The sequence below is a fragment of the Rattus norvegicus genome, chromosome 7 (genome assembly GCF_021556685.1).
Source record: "Rattus norvegicus strain SHRSP/BbbUtx chromosome 7, alternate assembly SHRSP_T2T, whole genome shotgun sequence".
In the NCBI taxonomy this organism is placed as follows: domain Eukaryota; kingdom Metazoa; phylum Chordata; class Mammalia; order Rodentia; family Muridae; genus Rattus; species Rattus norvegicus.
In genome coordinates, this window is record NC_141540.1 from 29,858,673 (window position 1) to 29,881,483 (window position 22,811).

The 22,811-nt window shown below is 42.4% G+C and overlaps 2 protein-coding genes across 12 annotated transcripts in view; one reads left to right on the forward strand and one right to left on the reverse strand.

Annotated features, from left to right (window-relative positions):
- The window catches only part of Appl2 (adaptor protein, phosphotyrosine interacting with PH domain and leucine zipper 2), a 51,785-nt gene extending 48,689 nt beyond the window's left edge, over nt 1-3,096 (forward strand). The window contains exons 19-21 of one of the 2 annotated variants that reach the window (XM_087557814.1): nt 198-338; nt 1,127-1,174; nt 2,285-3,096. In XM_087557814.1, coding sequence (XP_087413940.1) covers nt 198-338; nt 1,127-1,174; nt 2,285-2,293 — 198 coding nt within the window. In that variant the 3' untranslated portion in view covers nt 2,294-3,096. 2 annotated transcript variants of the gene reach the window in all.
- Nucleotides 3,097-6,255: 3,159 nt separating this feature from the next.
- Nucleotides 6,256-22,811, reverse strand: part of Washc4 (WASH complex subunit 4) — a 52,485-nt gene continuing 35,929 nt past the window's right edge. For 3 of the 10 annotated variants that reach the window (XR_015624011.1, XR_015624006.1, XR_015624008.1), the window contains 11 exons: nt 22,384-22,458; nt 21,724-21,828; nt 20,711-20,845; nt 18,727-18,835; nt 16,296-16,362; nt 15,445-15,531; nt 13,822-13,969; nt 11,759-11,855; nt 10,726-11,270; nt 10,500-10,599; nt 6,256-8,336 (listed from right to left, as the gene is read on the reverse strand). Coding sequence is in view for 3 of the 10 variants with exons in the window: in NM_001399772.1 (NP_001386701.1) it covers nt 8,269-8,336; nt 10,500-10,599; nt 11,074-11,270; nt 11,759-11,855; nt 13,822-13,969; nt 15,445-15,531; nt 16,296-16,362; nt 18,727-18,835; nt 20,711-20,845; nt 21,724-21,828; nt 22,384-22,458 (1,188 nt within the window). In the remaining 7 variants the exon portion in view is untranslated. 10 annotated transcript variants of the gene reach the window in all.

Sequence of the window (22,811 nt, forward strand, 5' to 3'; positions counted from 1 at the left end):
TAGAGCTGTACCTCACTTCTCCTCTGCCCCGGAAGACCAACCTATGCCCAGGACAATCTGCCAAGCCCCAGGACCATCCCACCCGCTATGCACATCTTCAACTTTGCTATAGAAAACAATGTTCGTTTTTAAATTCGTTATGTGATGATTCATTCTGTCCCCTGTCCTGTCTTCCCTCTGCACTCTCCCCCCAAAAGTTTGAGCTCACCAGTGTCACACAGTTTGCTGCTCATCAAGAAAACAAAAGGCTGGTTGGCTTCGTCATCCGAGTGCCAGAGTCTACAGGAGAAGAGTCTCTGAGCACATACATTTTTGAAAGCAACTCAGAAGGCGAGAAGGTATTTTGTCTGTCCCTCAGTAAGGCTGCTTTTAGAGAGTCTGGGTTTTCACTGTCCATACAGACACCTGGTTCAGGTGCCTCCGTTCAGGCGGAATACAGTCTAACAAGGTGACAACCCTAATAAGTAGATATAATTGTTTGGTATCATGAAATGTTAAAAAGCACTTTAATATGTTCTTTGAAGGCAGTGGTTCTCAACCCTTTACAATACAGTTTCTCATGCTATGGTGACTCAACCACAAAGTGCTTTGATTGAGACTTGGTAGCTATAATTTTGCTTCTGTTATGAATTGTAACGTAAATATCCGTTTTCTGATGGTCTTAGGTGACACTATGAAAGGGTTAGCTAAACCCCAAAGGGGTTGTGACCTACAGGTTGAGAACCAGTTTTAAAGAAATTAGAAAGAGAGAAAAATAGAAAAATAGTCTCAGAAGAAGCCAAGTTTTAAAAAAAAAAAAAATCAAGTGTTCCTTTGTATGAAAAACACTGAACTCAGGTGGTACTTAGAATTCATTGAAAGCAGTCTTGTCATTAAGTACTTTCTTTTAACCACTGGGCTTATGAACATGCAGGGGGAAAACATCCTGTTAAGAATTGCAGACATCAGATAACTGGGGTCTTCCCCTTACCTGTGCCCTAACAGTGCCACTGAACAAGGCTCCGGCAGCAGACCCTGCCTTCCCTTCTGGGTGTGAGCAGACAGGCCTCTCTCACTGTGCTCCTGGAATTCTATAATGCTTACCTCTGTCTACCTTTGCCAAACACTATTTTCTTGTCTTTTACAGATATGTTATGCTATTAATTTGGGGAAAGAAATTATTGAGGTTCAAAAGGTAAGATGCATTTTAGGACTGGTTCAATAGCCATTTTGTTCAATAACATTTGTAGACACAGTGATATTCAAGGAAAAAAAAAACCACCCCAAAACAAAACAGAAAACAAAACAGTGATACCCACTTTGTGCTCAAGCTTGGGGGTTTCTTGGAGGTTTCTTGGGGGTTTCTTAAGCTTCCTAACGAGGTCCGTCAGCTCAGGTGACCGTCTGGTAACACAGCTTTCCTCTTATTAAACAGCACCGCTGCAGCTTCTCCTCACTAATGCTCTCGCTTGCACTCAAACTCGCTAGAGATCCTCTCTTTCCAACTAAGGCACAATACTTAATTCATCTGCACTGGCACCCAGCCCCAGAGGCTGGCGACAGGCAGCAGCACTGACAGCCACCAGACAGGGACTTACTAGACATGAGCAGAGACCGAGACCTCCATGTTACTTAACAGTTCAGCCTTCCATTCATCTAAAAAGCTTTTAGGTGAGTTAAGCTTCAGTCTGCCTGGGAGAGCAGGAAGCGCTGCAGAGTAGACAGAGACCAGGTTTCTAGGTCAGCAGTGCACACGCCTGCTTCTCACAATCTGTTGTGCAAGGGCAATAGTGAGCAGGAGGACGGTACAGAGTGGGTTCCTGTACAGCTTTTGCCAACTCCAAAGGGCCCTAAAGGTACACAAGGCAAGCTTTGTGGAGCGATGTGTTCCATGGGGACTCTGAAGGGAGGTATGCATTACCCATTAATCCCCCTGGAATGTAGACATTATCTCGAGTCTGCAGATGACAGCCCACAGACTAGCATTAGGAGGAATGGGGCTACAGCACACAACACTGAAAGCCAAGCCACAGGGGTTCAAGTGCATCTTAAGCTTTTTCTCCCCTCTCTCTTAAACTCTTTTAACTTCAGGATCCAGAAGCACTGGCTCGATTAATGCTGTCTGTACCACTAACCAATGACGGAAAATATGTACTGTTAAACGATCAAGCAGATGACACTGGCGGAAGTCCAAGTGACCACAGAGGCGCAGAGTCTGAAGCATAACTCACTTGGGCATCGGGGGTCAGAGCGCGTGGGAAGGAGAGCCACTCCTTAAGGGGTTTTCAACTTCTCTGACGTACAGGCACACTGACCTGATTAGAACACCGACAATCACGTGTGGAGTGTACCCTTGGATGCCCTGGCACAGAGACTTGGGAGGGAGACAGTCAGAAATGGGTGAGAGCGTGCCTACCCATCTACAAATGCTATTTTAGGTGCTCTGTGGTAAGTCTTTGCTTCAGACTGTTGGGGGCCCAGAATGAGAGCTATAAAAATGCATTGTTCACTTTATTTGGATAGCATCACTTCAGTTCCTAGGATCCTTTTATAAATGGAAAAACCCTGGATTTACAACTTGTTAAATACTAAATAGTTCCTATTAATATGATCTATTTTTGTATTTTACTTAGTTTTTAAGTGCCTGTCATTCTGAATATTATATATTTATAACCCGCTGGTCTCATGCCTAGACCTCATGGCATTGCTATGCAATTTGGTCTTAAACACTAGCAGATAGCAAATCTTCACAACAGAACCTTTCAAAACAAGCTTTCATTCAAAAGCTTCAGGTCCTCTTAGATGTGGCTGCTTTCTGGGGCTATTCACTGTGAGCAAGGGACAGCTCTACTAGTTCCTGTTTCTTCTGAGCCAGACCTTCCTCAAAGGGACCAATTAATTTTAACACTCACTTGAAGCTCAGCGGGCTGTGGAACTATGTTTGAAGTTCTGGTTTCTACCCTGATGATTCTGGTTCCTGGAGTCCCAGACCAATCTCCAACCCCTAGTTATGGAGTAGAGATAAAGATCTTGAAATCATGCAGCATAAATTAATTGTAACCACCTTCAACAACCTGCCTTTGTAATAATTTAGCAATAAAAACTGTTTCATCTCTTTCTTTGCTTACTGTGGTTAGTTTATAGATCACCCTACAAGAACACAGTAAAGTCTTGTATGTGGCCCAGGCTGGCCTTGCAGTCTTGCTCTGGATGCTGGAGGTATAGGTGTCATTAGGCCATGACACCATGACAGAGTGAAAACATAGACCGAGCAAAGACACAACTAAACACACGAGACCAAGTACCTAAATATGGAGAAGACTTTGTTAAGACATAGAAAGGCTTGGAAACAAATATGCCCAGGCTCAACAGGAAGGGAGAGCTACACACATAGCAGATGGCAGGAACGAAGCAATGGATCCTACTCACAGAAGGCACAGGGTCAGCTCCACGGTCTACAGTGCAACCCAAAAGCACTTGTCCCAGCACCCACACGCCAGGACATGTAGGAGAATGATCACTCTGTCCCAGACACAGAAGTCCAGTTATCAACAGGAGAATAAAACATTGGTGTACGTGTAACCAGTTACGAGAAGGAAAGCTTAACCTACTCTAGTCCTGAATCAACATGAAGAACTTCAGAATACTCCATTTTTAAAGGCATAAAGTCAGAATAGCTCATGTCTATTAACTGGACTGCATTACTTGGGAGAACACAACTGTAGAAGCAGGAACAGATGACCACAGGAGGTGGAGCAGCTGGAGGACCTCTAAGGTAGTGGGACTGGGTCTCACGCTACCCTGGTGGCTTCCCAAGGACTTCACATACAGTCTACGCCAGAAGCAGTGGTGACTTGGTCCTTTGTCTCAACTTACCAAAATCACTCTAATGCATGAAAAGCACTGAGAGATTACCACGTGCCCAACCAAAAGATGAGCAGGACCTTAATAAAAGTCAGCTAGCAGACATTTCCATTCCCAGAGTGGGGCTTCTGACTGCCTTCTTTAGGGGAGCTTCTGTGCGGATTCTGCAACACTAATGCAATTCTAAATACCATTTAAAAGATTAAATACTTTCAAATAATTCATATACAAATGGTGTTCATAGGTTTGAATCCCCCCTCCCACCACACAAACACCTTAATGACAATGGGAATAGTACTACACTGTTAACAACCGGCTGAGCCACGACCAGAGATTAGCAACAAGCACACTCAGACACCCAATGTACTCCTACCATACAACAGAGGTAATAACCTAAACATTACTCACTAATAGTAACAGCACTTTATACAACACAGGCACTAAACCTTGCTCCCTTTTTTCAGATACAGTCTCACTCTCTAACCCAGGCTGACTTCTACCTCGAGATTCCCCCTAGCTTTTCTCCCCAACACTAGACGTGGTATATGTCACCACGCCCAGCTCTAAAGTACTACCTCCTTATATACAAAAGCCAATCCTTAGAGACCTTTATATACAAAAGCTAGTCCTTAGAGACCTTTGAGATAAATAAAAGTCCCAACCTCTGCTGGAGCACGTGGGGCCCAGACAGCGTCAGTCAGCTGCTTCTAGGAAAGCTGAGATTTGGATCCATTTGCCTCCAGTGTCACAACCTCAGACACCAAGCCATCGCCAAATGTTCTTAATGTATTAATTTTGAAGATACTCAGATACCAGAGGTATTTTTTAATGCTTACCTTTGTACAAATTTTCCAAAGATTAAATACCTTTTTTTCCTTTAAAGATTTATTTATCTATGAGTACACTATAGCTGTCTTCAGACACATCAGAAGAGGACACTGGATCTCTTTACAGATGGTTGTGAGCCACCATGTGGTTGCTGGGATTTGAACTCAGGACCCCAGGAAGAGCAGTCAGCGCTCTTAACTGCTGAGTCATCTGTCCCGCCCAAGATGAAATACCTTAACAGTGCTTTTTTTCATAGGCCATGCTTATGGATGCTGCCATGCCCTTCATCTTAATAGGAGAATTACTAAAAATATTTCAGTACACACAGTTTTGTAAATGTACTTGTAGTTCTTAAACATGTGCAAAATTATGATGTCGTATTTGTATCAACTGGGAGATAAATCTCACCTATGTTCTCTTTCACTGATGGGAACTAGAGATAAGCGGGACCCACACCACTGAAATGGCGAGGGGAAAACCCACCAACTTAACCTTTTTTATATTTAACTACATGTTTACTTCACAAGCTGAGCTCTAACTGTGCTATCATCATCTACGTAGTGCCATGACTTTGCTTCAGGTACACAGATTTCTTCTTACTCTAGCAGTCTTCCATTTGAGGATTTTTTACAATCCTATTAAACTATTCCTAATGTTGCAAGGCCTTGGTTTAAAAACAAAACAAAAACATGCAGCAAAAAAATAAAAACTGCAGTCTGAACTGTCTGTCACCAACGCTATAAAGAGAATTACTCCAAACTAAAGCAGAACAATTCCGTGTGTCTCACCCAGCAGCCCAGCGTGAGGAGCATGTGTGGCAGTACCTCACTTCACCAGTGTGATGCTAAGCAAGCACAAGAACCAGCAATTCGGTATCTCTTCAGTGTGGGATCTGACAGGATTCAGTCTGTCTCCACACCAGCTGCATGTGGTAGCACAGAACTGTAACCCCAGCACGTGAGAGGCCAAAAAGAAGCAACACTAAGTTTAAGCCAGCTGAGCTACAGAAAGTAAGACTCTGAGGGGAAAATAAAAACCTTGCTTATTATAATTTCAAAACAGCTGTTTGTAAACAGGAACAGCTAATGTTAACATGGCACAGAAACTCAGGCCCTTTCCAGGAGTAGGCGAGGAAGTGACTTCACAGGGGTTCCTTCTAGTTAGAGTAGCAACCTGTGTACGGTCAGGAAGAGTCTTTATCTGGATATACAGGCATCAACCCCATCACGCTGCTCTCTGCCTGTGCGCATGCGTCTATTTCCTTTCTGCGTGTGCTTGGGTTTGGTTTTTTGAGACAGGGTTTTTCTAGAACTCACTTTGTAGCATATGCTGGCCTTGAACTCTCCTCCTTTGCCTCCCTAGTGCTGGGATTAAAGGCTGTACCACCACCCTGCTGATACATTTATTTCTTGAAAGGGAGACTGCACATAATGTCTGTATGGGAACCGCAGACATCAACAAGCAACCACTGGGTCCGGCAGCGGTCTGCTGTCAGGTGCAACCCGCAATTCCACACTTCAGCAAGCACGTCAAACACCCACTGGCTGAAGACATTCAATGCTGACCACAAGCATCCAAGGGAAGGACAGTTTTGAAATCATATTTATTAATGCTTTATTATACATACTGTATTCTATTAGAGCCAGGGGAACAGAGAACCCCTCTCAAATGAGATAACAAACTTGCTGTCTTTTACAAAATTTAATCAGAACTGACAATGTTATGGTTAGGTCTTAATTCCTGAGAATTTGAACATCATTAAGTTTTCTGTGAATTTACATTAAAACACTCATGTTAATATTTAAATTACAATATTTCTGAAAAAATATTGTTAGCAAGGAAAACCATTCTCCACTGTACAGTAACTCAGATGTGAACACACTGAAGCCCTGTTGCTCGGCAGCTTAACACCATTTAAATACTTCTCTCCTTAGAGCCTGGACTTCAAATTCACGAGTTCATGGCAATTTATCCAGACTACAGTGACATTATTTTTAACTAAAGGTAACACAATTACCTGTCACTTCCCAATTTTAAGTGTTCAGGGAGTCAGTTTGTGAATTCTCGTGTTCGGGAATAATTAAACAAAGAACATTTTTAAGAAAAAGAGAAAATATTGGTACTATAAAATGGTGACTAATCTGATATAATCAAATCCAGTATCATTAATATAAACATTTATAATAATGAAAATATAAATTATTAATTATGCAGCATGCTTTAGGGCCATCTCTACAGTTAGTATCAATTATAAACATTAAATGCCTTTAATCCACCCTTTGTTCATAATTCTCTAAGCCATGTTTATATAATAAAAACCATTTCCAATCTATTCTGTTTCTTCTGACTTAACAGTCAAAGTGTTTAGCTTGGGCTGAGACAGTTACCCTGACCTAAGCACTGCATCCAGGCTGGGCACCGTATCTCCACTCCAAAGGTGGGAACCAAGGAAGGAGGTCAGAATTCTAGGTGTTAGGATTACATGCAAGATGTATCCAAAGAAAAGGGTAAGCAGGTAAATGCAATTAAAAACAAGCATTTCCAAAAGAATGTTTGCACTACATTTAAAGTTCTAAACCTTCCTTTTCATCCCAAAGGCATCATCTTACTATACGTTCAAAAAAGGCCATGATTAACCCAGTTAACGATTAACTAGCACACCTTTACAAAAATAAAGCTAGTAGCTTGTTGGGAACTAAATTTACTCAAAACCGTTCATTCTTTCAGATAAGTAAGCGACTGACTAGTTTCATTCTCACAGTGGTAAATTACTGAACACCTGTCATAGTGTGGTTATTGTTCAATCTTATGTCTTAGATTATACTCGATTTAAAGTAAAAATCTGTCTAAACTGCCACCAAGATTTCAATCTAATGTAATGAAGAAACCTGAGTTTGGATGTAGGAAAATTCATTTTTCTTCCCTAGTATCACAGAGTGCCTTCAAACCCAGTGAAACTTCAAGTGGGATCCCGTCTATGGCTTAATCTGAGTTTTCTTTGAATATTAAGCAAATCTTAAATTTAAAGCAATTGTTGGAGGATAAATGTTCCAAAAGTAATGTAAACTATTATAAATGTCTCACCAAAGACATCAGCAGCTCATGAGAGTGAGTCACGTGGAACCCAACCCCACAGGAAGGCCGTTCTTTCTGCTCATCTCCAGCATCCTCACGGTCTGATACAGACGGACGCTTCATGTCTTTCAGGCTCAGCCCTTTTTAAACTTCGAGTTTACTGGCTGTGTACCGCATATGCACTGACTTTCCCATGACTTGAGATCAACACAGATCAAAGACATAGACAAATTACAAACACACAGAGTAGAGAAGTGGGAGGCGATGGGTTAGGGATCTGGACTTGCCCGCCGCCAGCCTCACGGCAGAGTTTCACAGGGGCTCTTCAGCCTACACTACAAAGATCCAGTCTTACCGTCTGCTTCTCCGCCCGTGAAAGCTAGAGCATCAGAAATAAAGTGGGCCTGACTCCAGGGCACTGCAGTTTCCACAGGAGTGGCCCAGGAAGTGACAATTATCAAGCACGTCATAGCATCCATGTCAGTCTCTGGAAAGCACGACATGTCTGACGACCGCATCCCATCACTTCACGACAGGATCCGCAGACACAGTGCTCTCGGATCCGTCTCCATTGCTCATTTTAGTTTCTTCTGAAAGCAAGCGTGTGAGTAAGTATCAATGGGAATATTTATAGCAAGTATGAGAAAAGCTCTCCTACTCAATGTCAGTTAGAAAGCTGCATCCACGAGGCACCTTCCTAACATCACAAACTGTACTTGTTCGTTTGTTTACCAAGTATGTTAAGAAACCTTCCATCCATCTGGGTCACACAAGAATCCCCTTTGTGATACTGCCATCAGTGCTGAGTACTTCTTTGACTTCCTTTGTGTGTGTGGTATATGTGCATGTGTACACATGTATGTGGATGCATGCACACACATGGAAGCCAGATGACAAACACTGGCTGTCTACCTCTATCATTCTCATTCTTTAAATTTAATTATTTAATTTTATGTGTCTGATGAGTACTCTGCCTACATGTATACAAGGTACCCAAAGAGGCCAGAAGAGGGCATCAGATCCCCTAGAACTGGAGTTAGCTGGTTGTGAACTGCCAAGCAGGTACTGGGAAATGAACCCAAGCCAGTTATGTGGAAGAGCATCCAGTGCTTTTAACCGTGGAGACATTTCTCCAGTCCCCTCCTTGTTTTATGAAGCAGGACCCCAACAGACCCTGGAGCTCTCTGCTTAGCTACGCTGGCTGGCCAGTGAGCCCCACGGATGAGCTTCCTGCTTCAGCCTCCCAAATGCTGAGGTCACAGGCATGAGCCACTGCACGCAGCTCATTGTTTAGTTACTTTTTAATTTTTTTGTTTGGTTTTTGTAGCCCAGCAGGCCTTGAACTCAGAGATCCTCCTGCCTCTGCCCCTGAGTGCTGGGATTAAAGGTGTTAGCCACCACAGCTTGGCTATAATTTATTTTTAAAACAGCCTTTTATAATTTGTGCCAACTAATTCTTGGCACTTTGTCAAAATGTCCTATGTACGCATTATACATAGCAGATGACAGCTATTTAGCTACACTCAGCAACTCTCTTCTCTGAGCAAACTGCAGCCCAACAGTCTTAAAAGACCGACAGCGCATGAGCAATCCCTGACTTCCTGAAGAACAAGACAGAGCAAGGAGCGCCAGAGCCTGAGCCTGAAGGCCAGGGTGGCTGTGCGGTCTTCATGCTGCAGCCTCAGAGCAGATCCATGGCCCACGTGCAGTTTGCTCAGGCTGCTGTGCCATGGAGTGCGTTAGCCAAAGCAACAACTGCTTTCCTTCTGCAGTTTAGCTGGTCCCAGCCCCACAGTGCAGCAGTGTCTGCCTGGATGTGCTGTTCTGAACAGACAACAGTGCGGACACTAAGCATCCAGGTTTAAAGATACCCAGATACACTCCTGATACCTAATTCTGATGAGTAACATTTAACATATGCCACACTGACAAGAATAAATTGCTTCACTTAAGTGTCTACACAAGTGAACTGCCCCACTCATGACAAAAAAGGGGGAGGAGTACTTTAAAATATAGAGCAAAATTTTAAGAACCACCTTAACTTTCTGAAAATATTTCACACCTCAATTTATGAAAATTAACATAACAGGTAAGAAAAACAAGAAAAAAAAAACTCTCAATGTTAACTAGTTCCATAACTAAGTTTCATAATTTCCATGACAGAAAAAAAAGGAACCATCTCATCCTCAGACAATGGACTACTCTTCCACGTCAAGTCTGAGAGAAATGGAGACGCTAACTCTACCCTGGAGCGTGCCCTTCTACAATGAAGTGTGTGAGGCTCCATCAGCACACACGGGGGTGGGCCCCAGGCTGTCCTGAGGCTCGGCTGAACCACTCCCGGGCACAGCATCTGCAGCACAGACGCTCCGGGACCTCACGTGCACACAGTGGATGCTGTTTACCTCACCCTCGGAGCCCAGGGAAGTGAGAGCCCCTCAGTCACCACTGCCGTCCCAACCGCCGGGTCAGCACAGCTGTCTCCAGCTTCCTTCCCCCCTGACTGCTCCACACCACATAAGAAAGGCTTGTTAAATGTGCTTCTGTTAAAGGGCTGGAACATGGGTGTAAGGAATAAAGTAAACCTTTCTTCTACATCGCATGTGACCCACACAAGTGTTAGTAAGAGATTCATTTCTAGGGCTGTATGATTTTCCAGAAGACTAAGTAAATGAGAAACCTAACAGGAAGTGGGGCACTTGTGTCTACTCTCAAGACTCAGTGGCCTTCAGACTCTGACACCACTCACTGACCTTCCTTCTCTTTCTTTTCTTGGTTCTCTTCAGCCGCAGTCTTGTCTGCTCTGAAGAAAATTCTTGCACTGCTCAAGGAGAAATACAGCAGTTCAAATTCCTACATGAGAAAATTTGAAATAAAAAGGAAAAACAGTTGTAGGAAAACAGCAAAGTAGTAATAATGTCTCTAAAGTGAGTGCCCTGACCACTCTTGTGCACATGTGTGTCTGGTGTGTATACACACCTGTTCACATGTGTGGTTGGGTATCCACACGTGGGTTTGTGTGTGGAGGTGTGTCCTCCTCATCCACTGTCCCTTTATGTGTTGAGGCGTGGTCTGTCACTGATTCTGGGTAAAGCTTGCTGGAAGGCAGGTCCTACACCTGCCTTCTAAGAGCTTCGAGAAGGCAACTCTACCTCCCCAGCTTTCACATGGGTCTTGGGATCTGTCCAATTTTCTTATGACCAATGGCTTCCGATTATCAATCCTAACATACGCTCTTCTTACTGCTACTGCCTCACGTGTCACATAGCTTCTCACAGTCCATATAGTGGACTGCACACTGACGTTATCAGAGGTGTGGATCTGTACCTGTAGATAGACCTCCAGCCGCTTCTGAGTGAGGTTCATGGTTTGCAGCAGCTTTTCATCTTGACTGGTTGACTGCACGCTCTGTTGCTTAGCAACCGCTCTTATCTCCTTTATGTATTTTTCTCTAACAGACTGGAACCAGTGAAGTGAATCAAACTCCTGGTACTGGTCCAAAAGCTTCAAGGTATAAGCCACACCTACAGTCATTAGCAAAACCAAAATTTAAATGACAGTGAGTTCAGAAGCTCTTCTTTCTCCTGCCTCCACAGCAACACACACTGAACTGGTCACTTGAATCAAGAATAAAATAACACAATCCTCATCAGGATAAAATAACACAGACCTCATCAGGAAACCAGAGCAAAAAGAAGAAAGAAAAGAAAGGAGAAAATTTTGTTCATGATACAAACTTCGGAAGCTGACCCGACAGAAGAGAGGAAGTTTCAGAGATGCCAATAAAACTAAATGTTAGGATGTGAAACTAACGCACAACAAAGCCAGCCCAGCCCGGGAGGAGAGCAAATCAGACAAACAGTAGCCACTCAGCGGCATAAATGACAGCAGGCCTGCTGGGGAAACCAGTCTACTCCAAGGCACATGAGCCCACTTTCAAGCAGCTTTTCTGAGAGCCCACCAGAAGGTAAACACACGCTGAGGGCAAAATAGTTAACAGCTTAATGCTTACCCATGGCAAAACCATCGTCAGTAAACGCAGCTCCTATTTTGTTTTTTTTATTCAATTTCTCTTTGCAACTTATAGAATGTTCTACAAAGTTCAGAGTCTAAAAAGAGATAAGATATAGAAAAAAAAATTGAGCTAACAACATCAGCTAAATTTAGATGCTGTAACAGGCATTTCAAGAATTACAAAGAGAATTTCTTCTCAGCTCCTGAACATTTGCCTCAGGTAAACTGTCTCTTGGTGAGAATGCAAGTCCATGTATGTCTCTTGAGGACGTTTCTTCCACGTCCTTTAAGTACGAGAATCCCCTCCACTGATAATTCCCCCGGCGCAGTGCTCACTGGAAAGGGCTGTACACAGTTTGGAGTGAAAACATCGAGTCTTCCAAGAGGCAGACCCAAGGAAACAAGGGGAGCAGAAATGGCTTTACTCTGCCTCAAAACATAAGCACTTGTAACAAAGCAATCCTTCCTTGTGCCTTCACAGCTCCCCCTAAAACACTAGAGAGCAGTGGCTACCTATAAAATATCTCACAGTTACAGTCCATTTAAATCTTCTGGCAGCTCCTTTGTACTCACCCCTCAAGATTTACAATACAGAGCATAAAACTCGCACACTGGGTCTGTGTGCTGTGCAGTCTACTATGCGACTGAAGATTTTTATAAATCCAGATTTTTCCCTGAGTTCATCAATACTTTCCCAGTACCCACCATGACCTGAATATAATGCTCTCCAGATTAAAGAAACGTGGGGAGAATTCAAGTTCATACAGAATCACCAAAGAACAAACTTCTTTGGCCTGTGCACTGAGCAGATGTACATGAGCATGTCCGCCACATGAGTTACAGAGCTAACAGTAACTGATAGGTGTACACAACAGGACATGAGAAGAGGAAGGTGGCTGCCAGTGGAGCAATCTCTAACAGATGTGGGTACCAGAAGACCAGGTTATCATTATTAGCGAGTCAGGGAAAGGGTTTATTCCCATTTTGAGCATTTTAAATTTTTTCTGTTTTTTATGTCTATGCATGTTTGCTTGTGTATATATATGTATGCGTGTGTGTGTGTGTACGTCATATATATGCTGTGTCCATGGAAGTGAGAAGAGGGTGTCAGATTCCCTGAGACCTTAGACAGTCATGGGCCTCCATGCAGATGCAAGAAATCAAACCCGGATCCCCTGGAAGAGTAGCTAGTCGGTACACTAAGCATTGACCAATCTCTTGGCAGCGTGTATTGTCACTGGCATTTTAAGACGCCCCCAATAAAGTCCAGCCTAGCCAGGGGTAACTTGGAGCTCTGGATCATCCTAGGTCACCTACCTCCCCAAACCAGCAATTACAAGACTGGCACAGTACATCAGGGTGTACAGTGCTGGAGACAGAGCCCCGTACTCCATGAAGTAATTCATATCCCAAACTGTGGAAAACTACTCTTGATACAAACCAGATGTAATAAAAAGCTATCATATGCCTGTGGGAGGTTCAGATTTTAAAGATATCCACTAAAAATTTTAAAAGATGAAGTATAGAACTCTTCTAAAATCAGATTTATTATTAATATATACCATTTCTCTCACAGCTATAATTGCTTTTATAACTTGAGCTAAAGACAGAAAGTATAAAATTAGTAAAGAAAACATACTTTAGGAGAAAAAACACTATACAATTTATCTGAGGTGCTAGTATTTACAATGAGAAGAGAAGTTATCCGAAAGCAAAAATAAAGAACTGAGCCTAAAAGATGCGCTGGAAGGACTGCTGCCACAGTAAGTTGGCCTCCGTCACAGCCAAATGACTACATAGCATAATGCTGTGCAAAGACCCTGTGGCCTACGTGGGAGCGCATCCACGCAACTGACTGACAATACCACGGTTTCTCTAGCCATTACTCGTGAGAGGCTGCCAACGACAAACTGCAGCACTGAGGACAAGCCCAAGCCTAGGCCACAACCTGACACCTTAGCGTCACTGACAGCCAGAAGGCAGAGTACACATGATGCTTTAGGATACTCAGTCTGTGTTAACACCCACTCATAACTCACTTCTAGTTTTTAGAATACTCACGAGAGGAGGGACAATGATATAGAAATTTCGGAGATGTATATTCTTTGGCCTTCGAAATTCTGGAGCAAAAACATCTACAAGCATTTTGAAGTATTCTGTGCCTTCGGCAGAATTTCGTGTATGATCACTGAGGACCGAGTCCAAATGCCTACAAAATATCAAAACAAAACATCCTTGAGTTCTTCTTAAAGGTACAACTGTTTACAACCCATGTCTCTCATCAGGTTAGGCAATGCTACTCCTAATGTGGAAACAGCACAAAATGTCCCTGAGGTTCAGAATGAGCAGAAACTAATCAGTACTATTCGATGAATTTAGTCCCTAAAATAGAACAGACCATCCTGGGACTTCAGAATAGTTTGTGTTTCTTTTTTGCATTTATTGTGTTCATGCATTACATGTGTATGGCTATGCATGTGCTACACATATGTGCACACGTGTGTGAGAGTCAGAAGACAAGATTCTGAGGGTGACGCTCAGATCAGGCTCAGTGGCAATGCTCTTACTTGCTGAGCCATCACATTAGACATTTTATTAAAATATTAGTGTGAGAGCACGCATGTATGTGTGTGGGTGGGTGTGCCTTAGTGTGCTTGTGTATGCAAATGTAAAGCTGAGGGAACAACTTGCAGGATTTGGTGTCCTCCTTTCAGCATGTGGCCTCTGAGGCTTGAGTTTAGGCCATCGAGTCTGGCAGTGAGCATCTGGTGCACTACGTTGTTAGCTGGGTTTCCACTCCCTGAGTACCCATGCTCTCTGTAATTACCTTCTGCTGAACTAAACCTCCTCCTCACTAATGCTTCTCTGGGCCTGCTTACCCCTGATCTGGTCCTCCTTTAGGAACTGAACCTCTCCCACCATCTTCAGAAAACCCTGTGGTTCCTTCTGACTCCGAGCTGGCTGGAGCTGACCTGCTACCCCTGCCCAGCACCACTACAATCAGAGTGTAGATTGCTTGCTTGGAAAAAGAACCAAATTAAAAATCGAGAAATAGGGCTTCAACTGTATGCTTCTTATTTTTACACCATCATAAAGACTGATCATTTTACTTAGATCAGGGACCAGCAGTACACTCAACTCTCCCCATGGCTGCTGGGAACTGAAGTCCTGTACAGGAGCAACGAGTGCTCGCCACCACACAGCCCTGTCTAGCCCTGGCTGACTCTTACCAATCCGACTTTAGGTGTCACCTAATGTCAGTCACCTCAGACAGAGTATGCGACATGCAGCTGCGTGTGGACACAGGGTTCAGGAGATCACTTTCTGGTCAAGTTGGAAAGATCTTAAAATACTGTAGTCTTTTTTTTTTTTTTTTTTTTTGGTTCTTTTTTTCGGAGCTGGAGACCGAACCCAGGGCCTTGCGCTTCCTAGGTAAGTGCTCTACCACTGAGCTAAATCCCCAGCCCCCTGTAGTCTTTTTAAAAACAATGTATTTTCTAAGTTGAGCCTACAAAATACTGCCACATACACACACACATACATACACACACACACACACACACACACACACACATACGTATGTGTGTGTGTGTGTGTGTGTGTGTGTGTGTGTGTACAGTGCCTTCTGGCTTTGCCTAGTGTAAATATGCTTTAACTTCCCTATCTTGGCCCTCGTCAGATTACCTGGCTGCTCTAAGTGTTTCTTCTGCAAGCCCTTCTTCCTTCACGAGCTCTTCGAAACTCACAATGTCTTCAAGATCCGGCACGAATCTACATGAGAATTTGAGAAGGAATTCATCAGAGGCAGTAAAATGTATGTAACCAAAATGTGTATCAAAGTACTATGGATAATAACACCAAAGGTTGAGTATAATTCAGGAAAATCTTAGCATTTCAGTAATGTGGTTAATATCACTTTACTTCCAAATCAAATTTTATATGTGATCACTTCCTGATATTCAAAATGCATTTACATTCATTAGTTATTCTGATAAAATATCAACCTACTGTAACCTTAAGAGAAATGTTTTCAAAAATAGTCTTATATACATTTTATATATTTATATATATAAACATGTGTATATATACGTGTATATATTCTGTGCCTTCGGCACCCTTCTTTTCTTAAAAAAAATTTTTTAAACAGATTTATTTATTTCTACTTTGTGTGTGTGGGTGCTTGCCTGCCTGTGTGTCTTTTGGCCCCTGTGGAAGCCAAAAGAAGGAGCTAGATCCCCTGGGACTAGAATGGCAGCCAGTTGTTCCCAGTCATCCGGGTGCTGGGAAGGCACCTGTGAACCGTCTCCAGCCCCATAATAACATGTTAATAGAAGGGAAAGCCCTCAGGTGTCGGGTTAGCGCTTTCCTCTTCACTAGGAAGAAAACAGGTTAACTGAGTACACAGGGCAGAGGTCTGGGCAGTACCAAGAGGGCCACAGCCTCGAATTGTATTCAACAAGAACAAATACCTTTTCTATAGTATCATGAAAGATTACATTACACAAAAAAGGTAGAAATCATGTTTGAATCCATACCTAATGGCATTGCTGCTACAATGAAGACCACCAGATCTTATCATTCGTATATAGCCCATAGCATTACCTTCAAAAATCACACACAAAAAAGCACATCTTTATATGAGCAATTTTGACATCAGAACAAGTTACATCAAGTAGTCAACTGATTAGTCCCCACTCCTAAATACCAAAATATTCTGCTGTATCTTCTTTAGTTTCTATTCCATAAAAAGCAATTTACAGACTTGTGCATTTAAAAGTTAGATTGAGATATAAACATTATTTTAAGATAAATGTACCTCAACTGCTAAATTAAAATCATTAATTGCTAGCTTCATTAAAAGTTATTTTAAAATTAAAGTAAAATTTAACACACACACACACTCACACACTCACTCTAAAGTGGTATTAGGAAATCTTTACTTGATACATCCCAAATTTGTCTCTCTAGCCTGGACTCCTCTGATCTCTAGACTTTTATCCAAACTCAGACCTATGTATCAAAGACAAATTTAAAATTTTAATCACACCCAAGTCAAAGGATCTTTATCCCCGGCTACATTTCCTACTTCACAAACCAGCAGCTTTGCCCTTCCAGTTACTTGGGTCCAATGTCCTGACCTCACCCCTGACCTCATCCCTCACTTGCTCCTTCCTTTCTTTCGAATTTCACTAAATCAGCGGACAATTACCCCAGCTCTTCCTTGAGAGCAGAGCCAGAATCTGGCTGGAGATCTGGTGGCATGCTGTCTCAAGTGTGAGGACCTGGGTTCAGTGGCCGGGGCAGTGGACAGAAGAAAGAGGATCAAAACCAGCTATCACCGTATTCCACATTCAGGTCTCTCGCCTAGATCGCTGTGACACGGCACGGCTGAGCTGACTGCCCACTACCAACTTCAGAACCCAAGTCTCCTCCATCTCATCAAACTCCAGATCCCATAAACTCCGCCGCGCTGTCCTGAAAACTAACAGCTGCATCTCAGAATGTGTCGCTCTCCCTCTGTCAACATGGCCCCGTGTGACCCTGCCCAGGCTGCTATTCTATTTTGTGTCTTGCTACTCAGGTGTTCATTAGCTTCACTCCTGGTCTATTCCAGACTATTCCTCAAAATCTCATTATATTTTATCCAGAACTTGCTAACGGACATTTGTCTGCCTCCTGTGCTGCATATGATGACATCTGATGTCTTCCCTATCCCATCCCTAGAGCGAACATGTCTTGGATCACAATAGGAATTCGATATATAATGGAACTAAAATTATTTGGAAGAAAGTAACAGGCCAAGTAACAAGGTGACAGTAAGTCTTCACAGCACTGCAGGTTGATATCAATGCTTCACAGCCAGGATTACTCATGATCCACTTAGACTGTCCCAACTGTTCAGGCTTTTGAAAAATATGCAGCATGCATCTTTTAAAAATTAAACACTTAGTTTGACTGTGTCAATCAGTATTGACTGGTTAAAATGTCAGAGGCTGGCTGAAACCTCATCAGGCTACTCAAACTCCAGTCTATATTCTGCCACCTGTCAGCTCTGGCCTGGATCAAACTAGAGACATAGAGACACTACCTGTATGTCAGCCTCCTCATCGCTAAACTCTGAAAGGCAGACTCCGTACTGCCGTACCCCCAGCATCTAAGACTTATTTGTCATCATTAGACCCTCCAGGATACGTGAATGGAAAGAATACGTTACATACTGTGTATGTACATGTGTGTGTACGTGTGTGTGTGTGTGTGTGTGTGTGTGTGTGTGTGTGTGTATACATATATATACACATGTATATATATATACACACACACATATATATATATACACACACACATATATATATATATATGCATGCATATGCAAAGTCACAGCCGAGAGCATGCTCAGTAAATGTCAGTAGCTTCTACTTCAGTAGACAGCAGTGAGCTGAAAAGACTTGTCGTATGCTGGTCTGGTGGCTCAAGTGTCAACAGCACCATTTGTTTCTCAGAGTCAACTTTGGAACCTTTAGAAGGTGGTTCTGTGCGTATGTCACAGGCTTGTGTGACGGCAGTACCAGGGATTACACATGTGAACAGCTCAGAGAACACTGAGCTTTAAGCACAATCTTTCCCTATAAAAATTATGCACAGTGTTTCAGAAGTCGTCTGCTTCTAAAACACAACAAATCCTACACAAGTACAAAATGACATCAATATCTAAACTGTAATAAAATTTACATGAAACCCCACTTACCATTGATTCTTAATTGTGAATGTTAATTTGAGGGGTAATTATTAAGTGAATGTCTAATTTGTTTTAACCAGTTTTACTTAAGAACTTATCTAGTGTCTACACAACAGTTCAGTAAGTGGGCTGAAGTCAAGTAGAGGTGTTCCCACACTCCGTGAGCTGTCTCCTGTTCATGGTGATCAGAACCTGGCACTTGCATTTCCTGATGCCTTTGGGTGACTTACCGATCTGACTGAGGAGCTGCCTGAACTGGTCGAGGTAGCTCTGTCCCTCTGGAGTGATTCCAAGTTTTCTTATGCCGCGATTGAACTTTTCTGCCCTATCAAAAGGATACTAAAGAGATAAATTTAAGACTATTTTTAGGTCCTTAAAACATAAAATTCTTACTAAATTGATGTCAGCATCACTGTCCTTTCTAATTTTGTTTCTCATTACGATTTAAAACAAGTCTAATGGCAAATCTACATAATAAAACCTCATTGGTATTCAAGGTCAATCAATGACCAATCCGTTTAACAACAACGAACCCACTGGTGTTCTAGGTCGATGCTTTTGTTGCTGCTGTTTTGGGATTAATTAGCTAAAGGGGAAAAAAACTCAGTTTAGTCCCCACCACCATTATTAGTCTCTTATCACCTAACTGCTCTTGTCAGACTGAAAAAAGAACGAAGCCCCCTAGACATCTTTGTTCCTTATATGTAAGCAAGTTGCTATAGGCTTGTTGACAAGGAATTTATAAACACCTTCCTTCCATAGGAATATATAAGCGCTTAAAATGCTCGGCTTATTGGCACAAACCTATGATCCCAGCATTAGGGAGGTGAAAGCAGGAAGAACAAAAGTTCAAGACCCCCTTTGGCTACATAGCATGTGTGAGGAGGCCAGCCTCACATGAGACCTTGTCTCAAAAACACAAAACACAACAAAATTTTCTAGTTGACATTATCAATTTAGAGACAAGAAAAAAGCTTTTTTCACAGTGTGGCTAACGGACTAGAGAAGGTGCTGTTCATCTGTAGTGAGGACAACAGTTTCTCTATAGCAGCATGCTTACTAGCAATTTCCAGCCCAGTAAAAAGACATCAACTACACCTCTCTACTGATGCACTGTCGCATTAGTTACTTTTCTACAGTGTAATACACGGAGGTCTATCGTACAAGAAGGCTAAGGCTGGATGAGTCTGATGTGCAATCCACACAGGTCTATAAGCAGGAAACCGATCCAGAGCCACGGAAGTGTGTAGGCTCCTCATGTTCCCGGTCTCCCTCTGCTCTGGTAACTTCCTACAGCTCCACAGCTCTCACCTCACTTTGGGGAACCCTACACGGGAGGATGGAGGGGGAGGAGGGGGGCGGCAAAGGAAACGGAATCCTCTTTATGAAGGCAGTGTCCGGTGCTCTTTGTTTATTTCAGGGTCACTGCTGTTTTCCTTATGGTTCTGGGGATTGAACCCAGGGCCTCTGGCACGGTAGACAAGCCCACTTCCAAGAAGCAAGCTACATCTCCAGCCCAGTAAAACAACATTCCTAAAGACTGGTAGGAAACAACTGTATAGTGTTCCCTGGGTGTAGACAGCATGTGCCAGAAATCTGAAGTACTCATTCTCATTCACTATTCTAGAAATTTCTTTGCAGGGTATTTTCTTTCAGAAATGGTCTCCAATTAGACATGTTATCTGTAGCTCTGCTCATAAGAACAGAGGAGGAGAAACTAAAATACCCATGAGTTGGGGGTTAAATAAGTCCCCTTTATGACTAACTTTTTAAAAAACAACTAGGCAGGGACATGTGCAGCCATCAAGCACACAATGCCAACTGTTACACGACGGCTCTATTTTGCAGTAGAGAGCAGCACTGGGTAAATGTGTGAAGACACTCGTTTACTGCCAAGAGTTAGGAAGGGCTCATACTACACCGCTAAAGTGCCTACCTCCAGAAAAGGAGCTGGGAGAAGACATGACAGGATGGTAGATGATATGTATATTATTGCAAAATAAAATAATCAGAGCTACAACGATCCTTTCATATTCCAGTATGCGTAAGCCTACAGAGAACATTAAGAGCTATACGGGACAAGGTGGCCAGACACAGGAGACTCATGCAAAGACTACGCCCGCAGAGACGGTCAGTACCAAAGCCCAGTGTAAATGAGCATCTGTCATTATGAGGCAGTAGCTGAATTTAGGCTACCAAGAATACATAGCATACCTTGTGATCATTTTGGTCCTTGATCTCCCTGAAAAACCGAATGTCTTTAATCAATCTGGATTTGATATGTTCATCATACATAAACTGGCTAAATATATAGAACTTCTTTTTCAAAAACTGGTAGGTAAAATTAACCTATGAAATTAAAATTAAAAAACAAAAAGTTAATATATTTCAAATAAATGTTACAGAAAAAGTGATCTAAAAGTACTACTATTTATAAAGTTTGATCTATATTGGAGATGAAATGTTTAAATGGTTTCTTTGCTGCCCCAAATCACAGAACTTTCTAGACTTCCCTTATATACTTCTGAAATGGCTTAAATACTAGCCACCCTGTTCCTCCATCAGTAAGATGCCTTATTACTCATCTTCAGACTGGAAGGACAGTATGTAACAGCAGGATGCTGGAGGAAAGTATAAACAGTTACACATCTATCTCTGTGAAGCCTTTCACACACGAGGCAATGTGTCTGCTGCAATGTTAGAAGTCTTTGTCTTCTCTTTCCCAGCAGACTATCAGACAACACAAACATACACTATCAAATCATTAAATCTCAGCCGCCATAATTTCTAAAAGCGAAGAGTGCATGTACTTTTGATCATGACTCTATGAAGGCCCAACCCAGATTCACAAATCTTCAGAAAAGAGAGAGGTGAGCTGAGATTCAAGTATTAGATTTATAAATATAGTTTAAAAACCGGACCCAATAACTCATCTCCAAAGTAACTTTCAGAGAGCCTGAGAACCCACAGGCACATACAATGTACTGACTTCCACTGCTAACAACTAGGGTTCAGATGGCTGCCTTTCCCATCACAGTGCCCACCCCATCCAACACAAGGTTAACAAGAGATAGTTTTATTTATGCCATCAGAAAAAATGGAAGTTCAGGTATGATATAAACAGGAAGCAATGTGTGCTTACCAAAATAGTCTGTAAAAACTCTTTTTTCAAAGTACTAAATTTGACAAGAGTCTATTACCCACCAAACCTGCAAAGAGATACTTACTGTTGTATTCATGATCCCTGTCCCATGTGTTCGAATTGAATTAGCAATATGTCGAATATTAATAGTATTCAAATGTTTATTGTTGCTTGTCCGTTCAATAAAAATCTGCAATGCAAACACATTTATAAACATTAAGAATACACCCCATTCCAAACACTGTTGAGTAACCCAGACAAGTTTAAAATCTGTTTCATTAAGGATAATTTATTGAAAAGCCATTTAAGATGACATCACCACACTCAGCAAACAACCACCAGGTGTCTAAACCACTGCGGTTCCAGTGGTGTGCTCCTTTAATCCCAGCCCTGGCAAGCAAAGCTCTGTGAGTTCAAACACACCCTGATCTGCACAGGAGTTCCAGGCTAGCCAAAGCTACACTGTGAGGCCCTATCTCAAGGGAAAAATTATTCTAAACAATTACTCTGCTTTACACATTTTACTAATGTTCACCTTTGAAAAATCAACTCCTGGTCTTTTGGCCGTCCTATTAATGAAGCCATTCCCACTTAAAGCTTTGTCCGAGTTGGGCATGCTAGTATATCGCTGTAATCCCAACACTATGGAGGCCCAAAGCCAACCTAGGCTACATGTAAGTTCTAGGGCAGTTGGGACTGCAGAGTGAAATCCTTTCTTAAAAACACAACACAAAAGTGCACTCACCTGATTATTGAGATTATAGAGGTATCGAGAGACAAATATGTGAATGTTTCTCATGATTTCCAGAACGTCGAGTCCCTACAACACAATCCACACAGAAACCCCATGACCATTAGTTGAGCACCATCAGCCACACGTGTACCAATACAACACCCTACTGATTACACTGCTGACCAACACTTTACATTATTTTTCAAAACCTCCTAAAAAGTACCACTAAAAGTCCCAAACCCTCCCCACTTACACAACCAGAATCACCTCCTTGAGAAGGCCTGGCTGCTTTGCATTTTATCCCCCATCTGTACAGAAACAAACTTAAATCACAAGACCCAGAGCCACAACTGTTTCCTGGCCATCTTTCACTTCTCTTCACTTACTTACTAAGTAAACTAATAACTGTGCTCTAAAAGCACTTAAAGACACCATGAGAA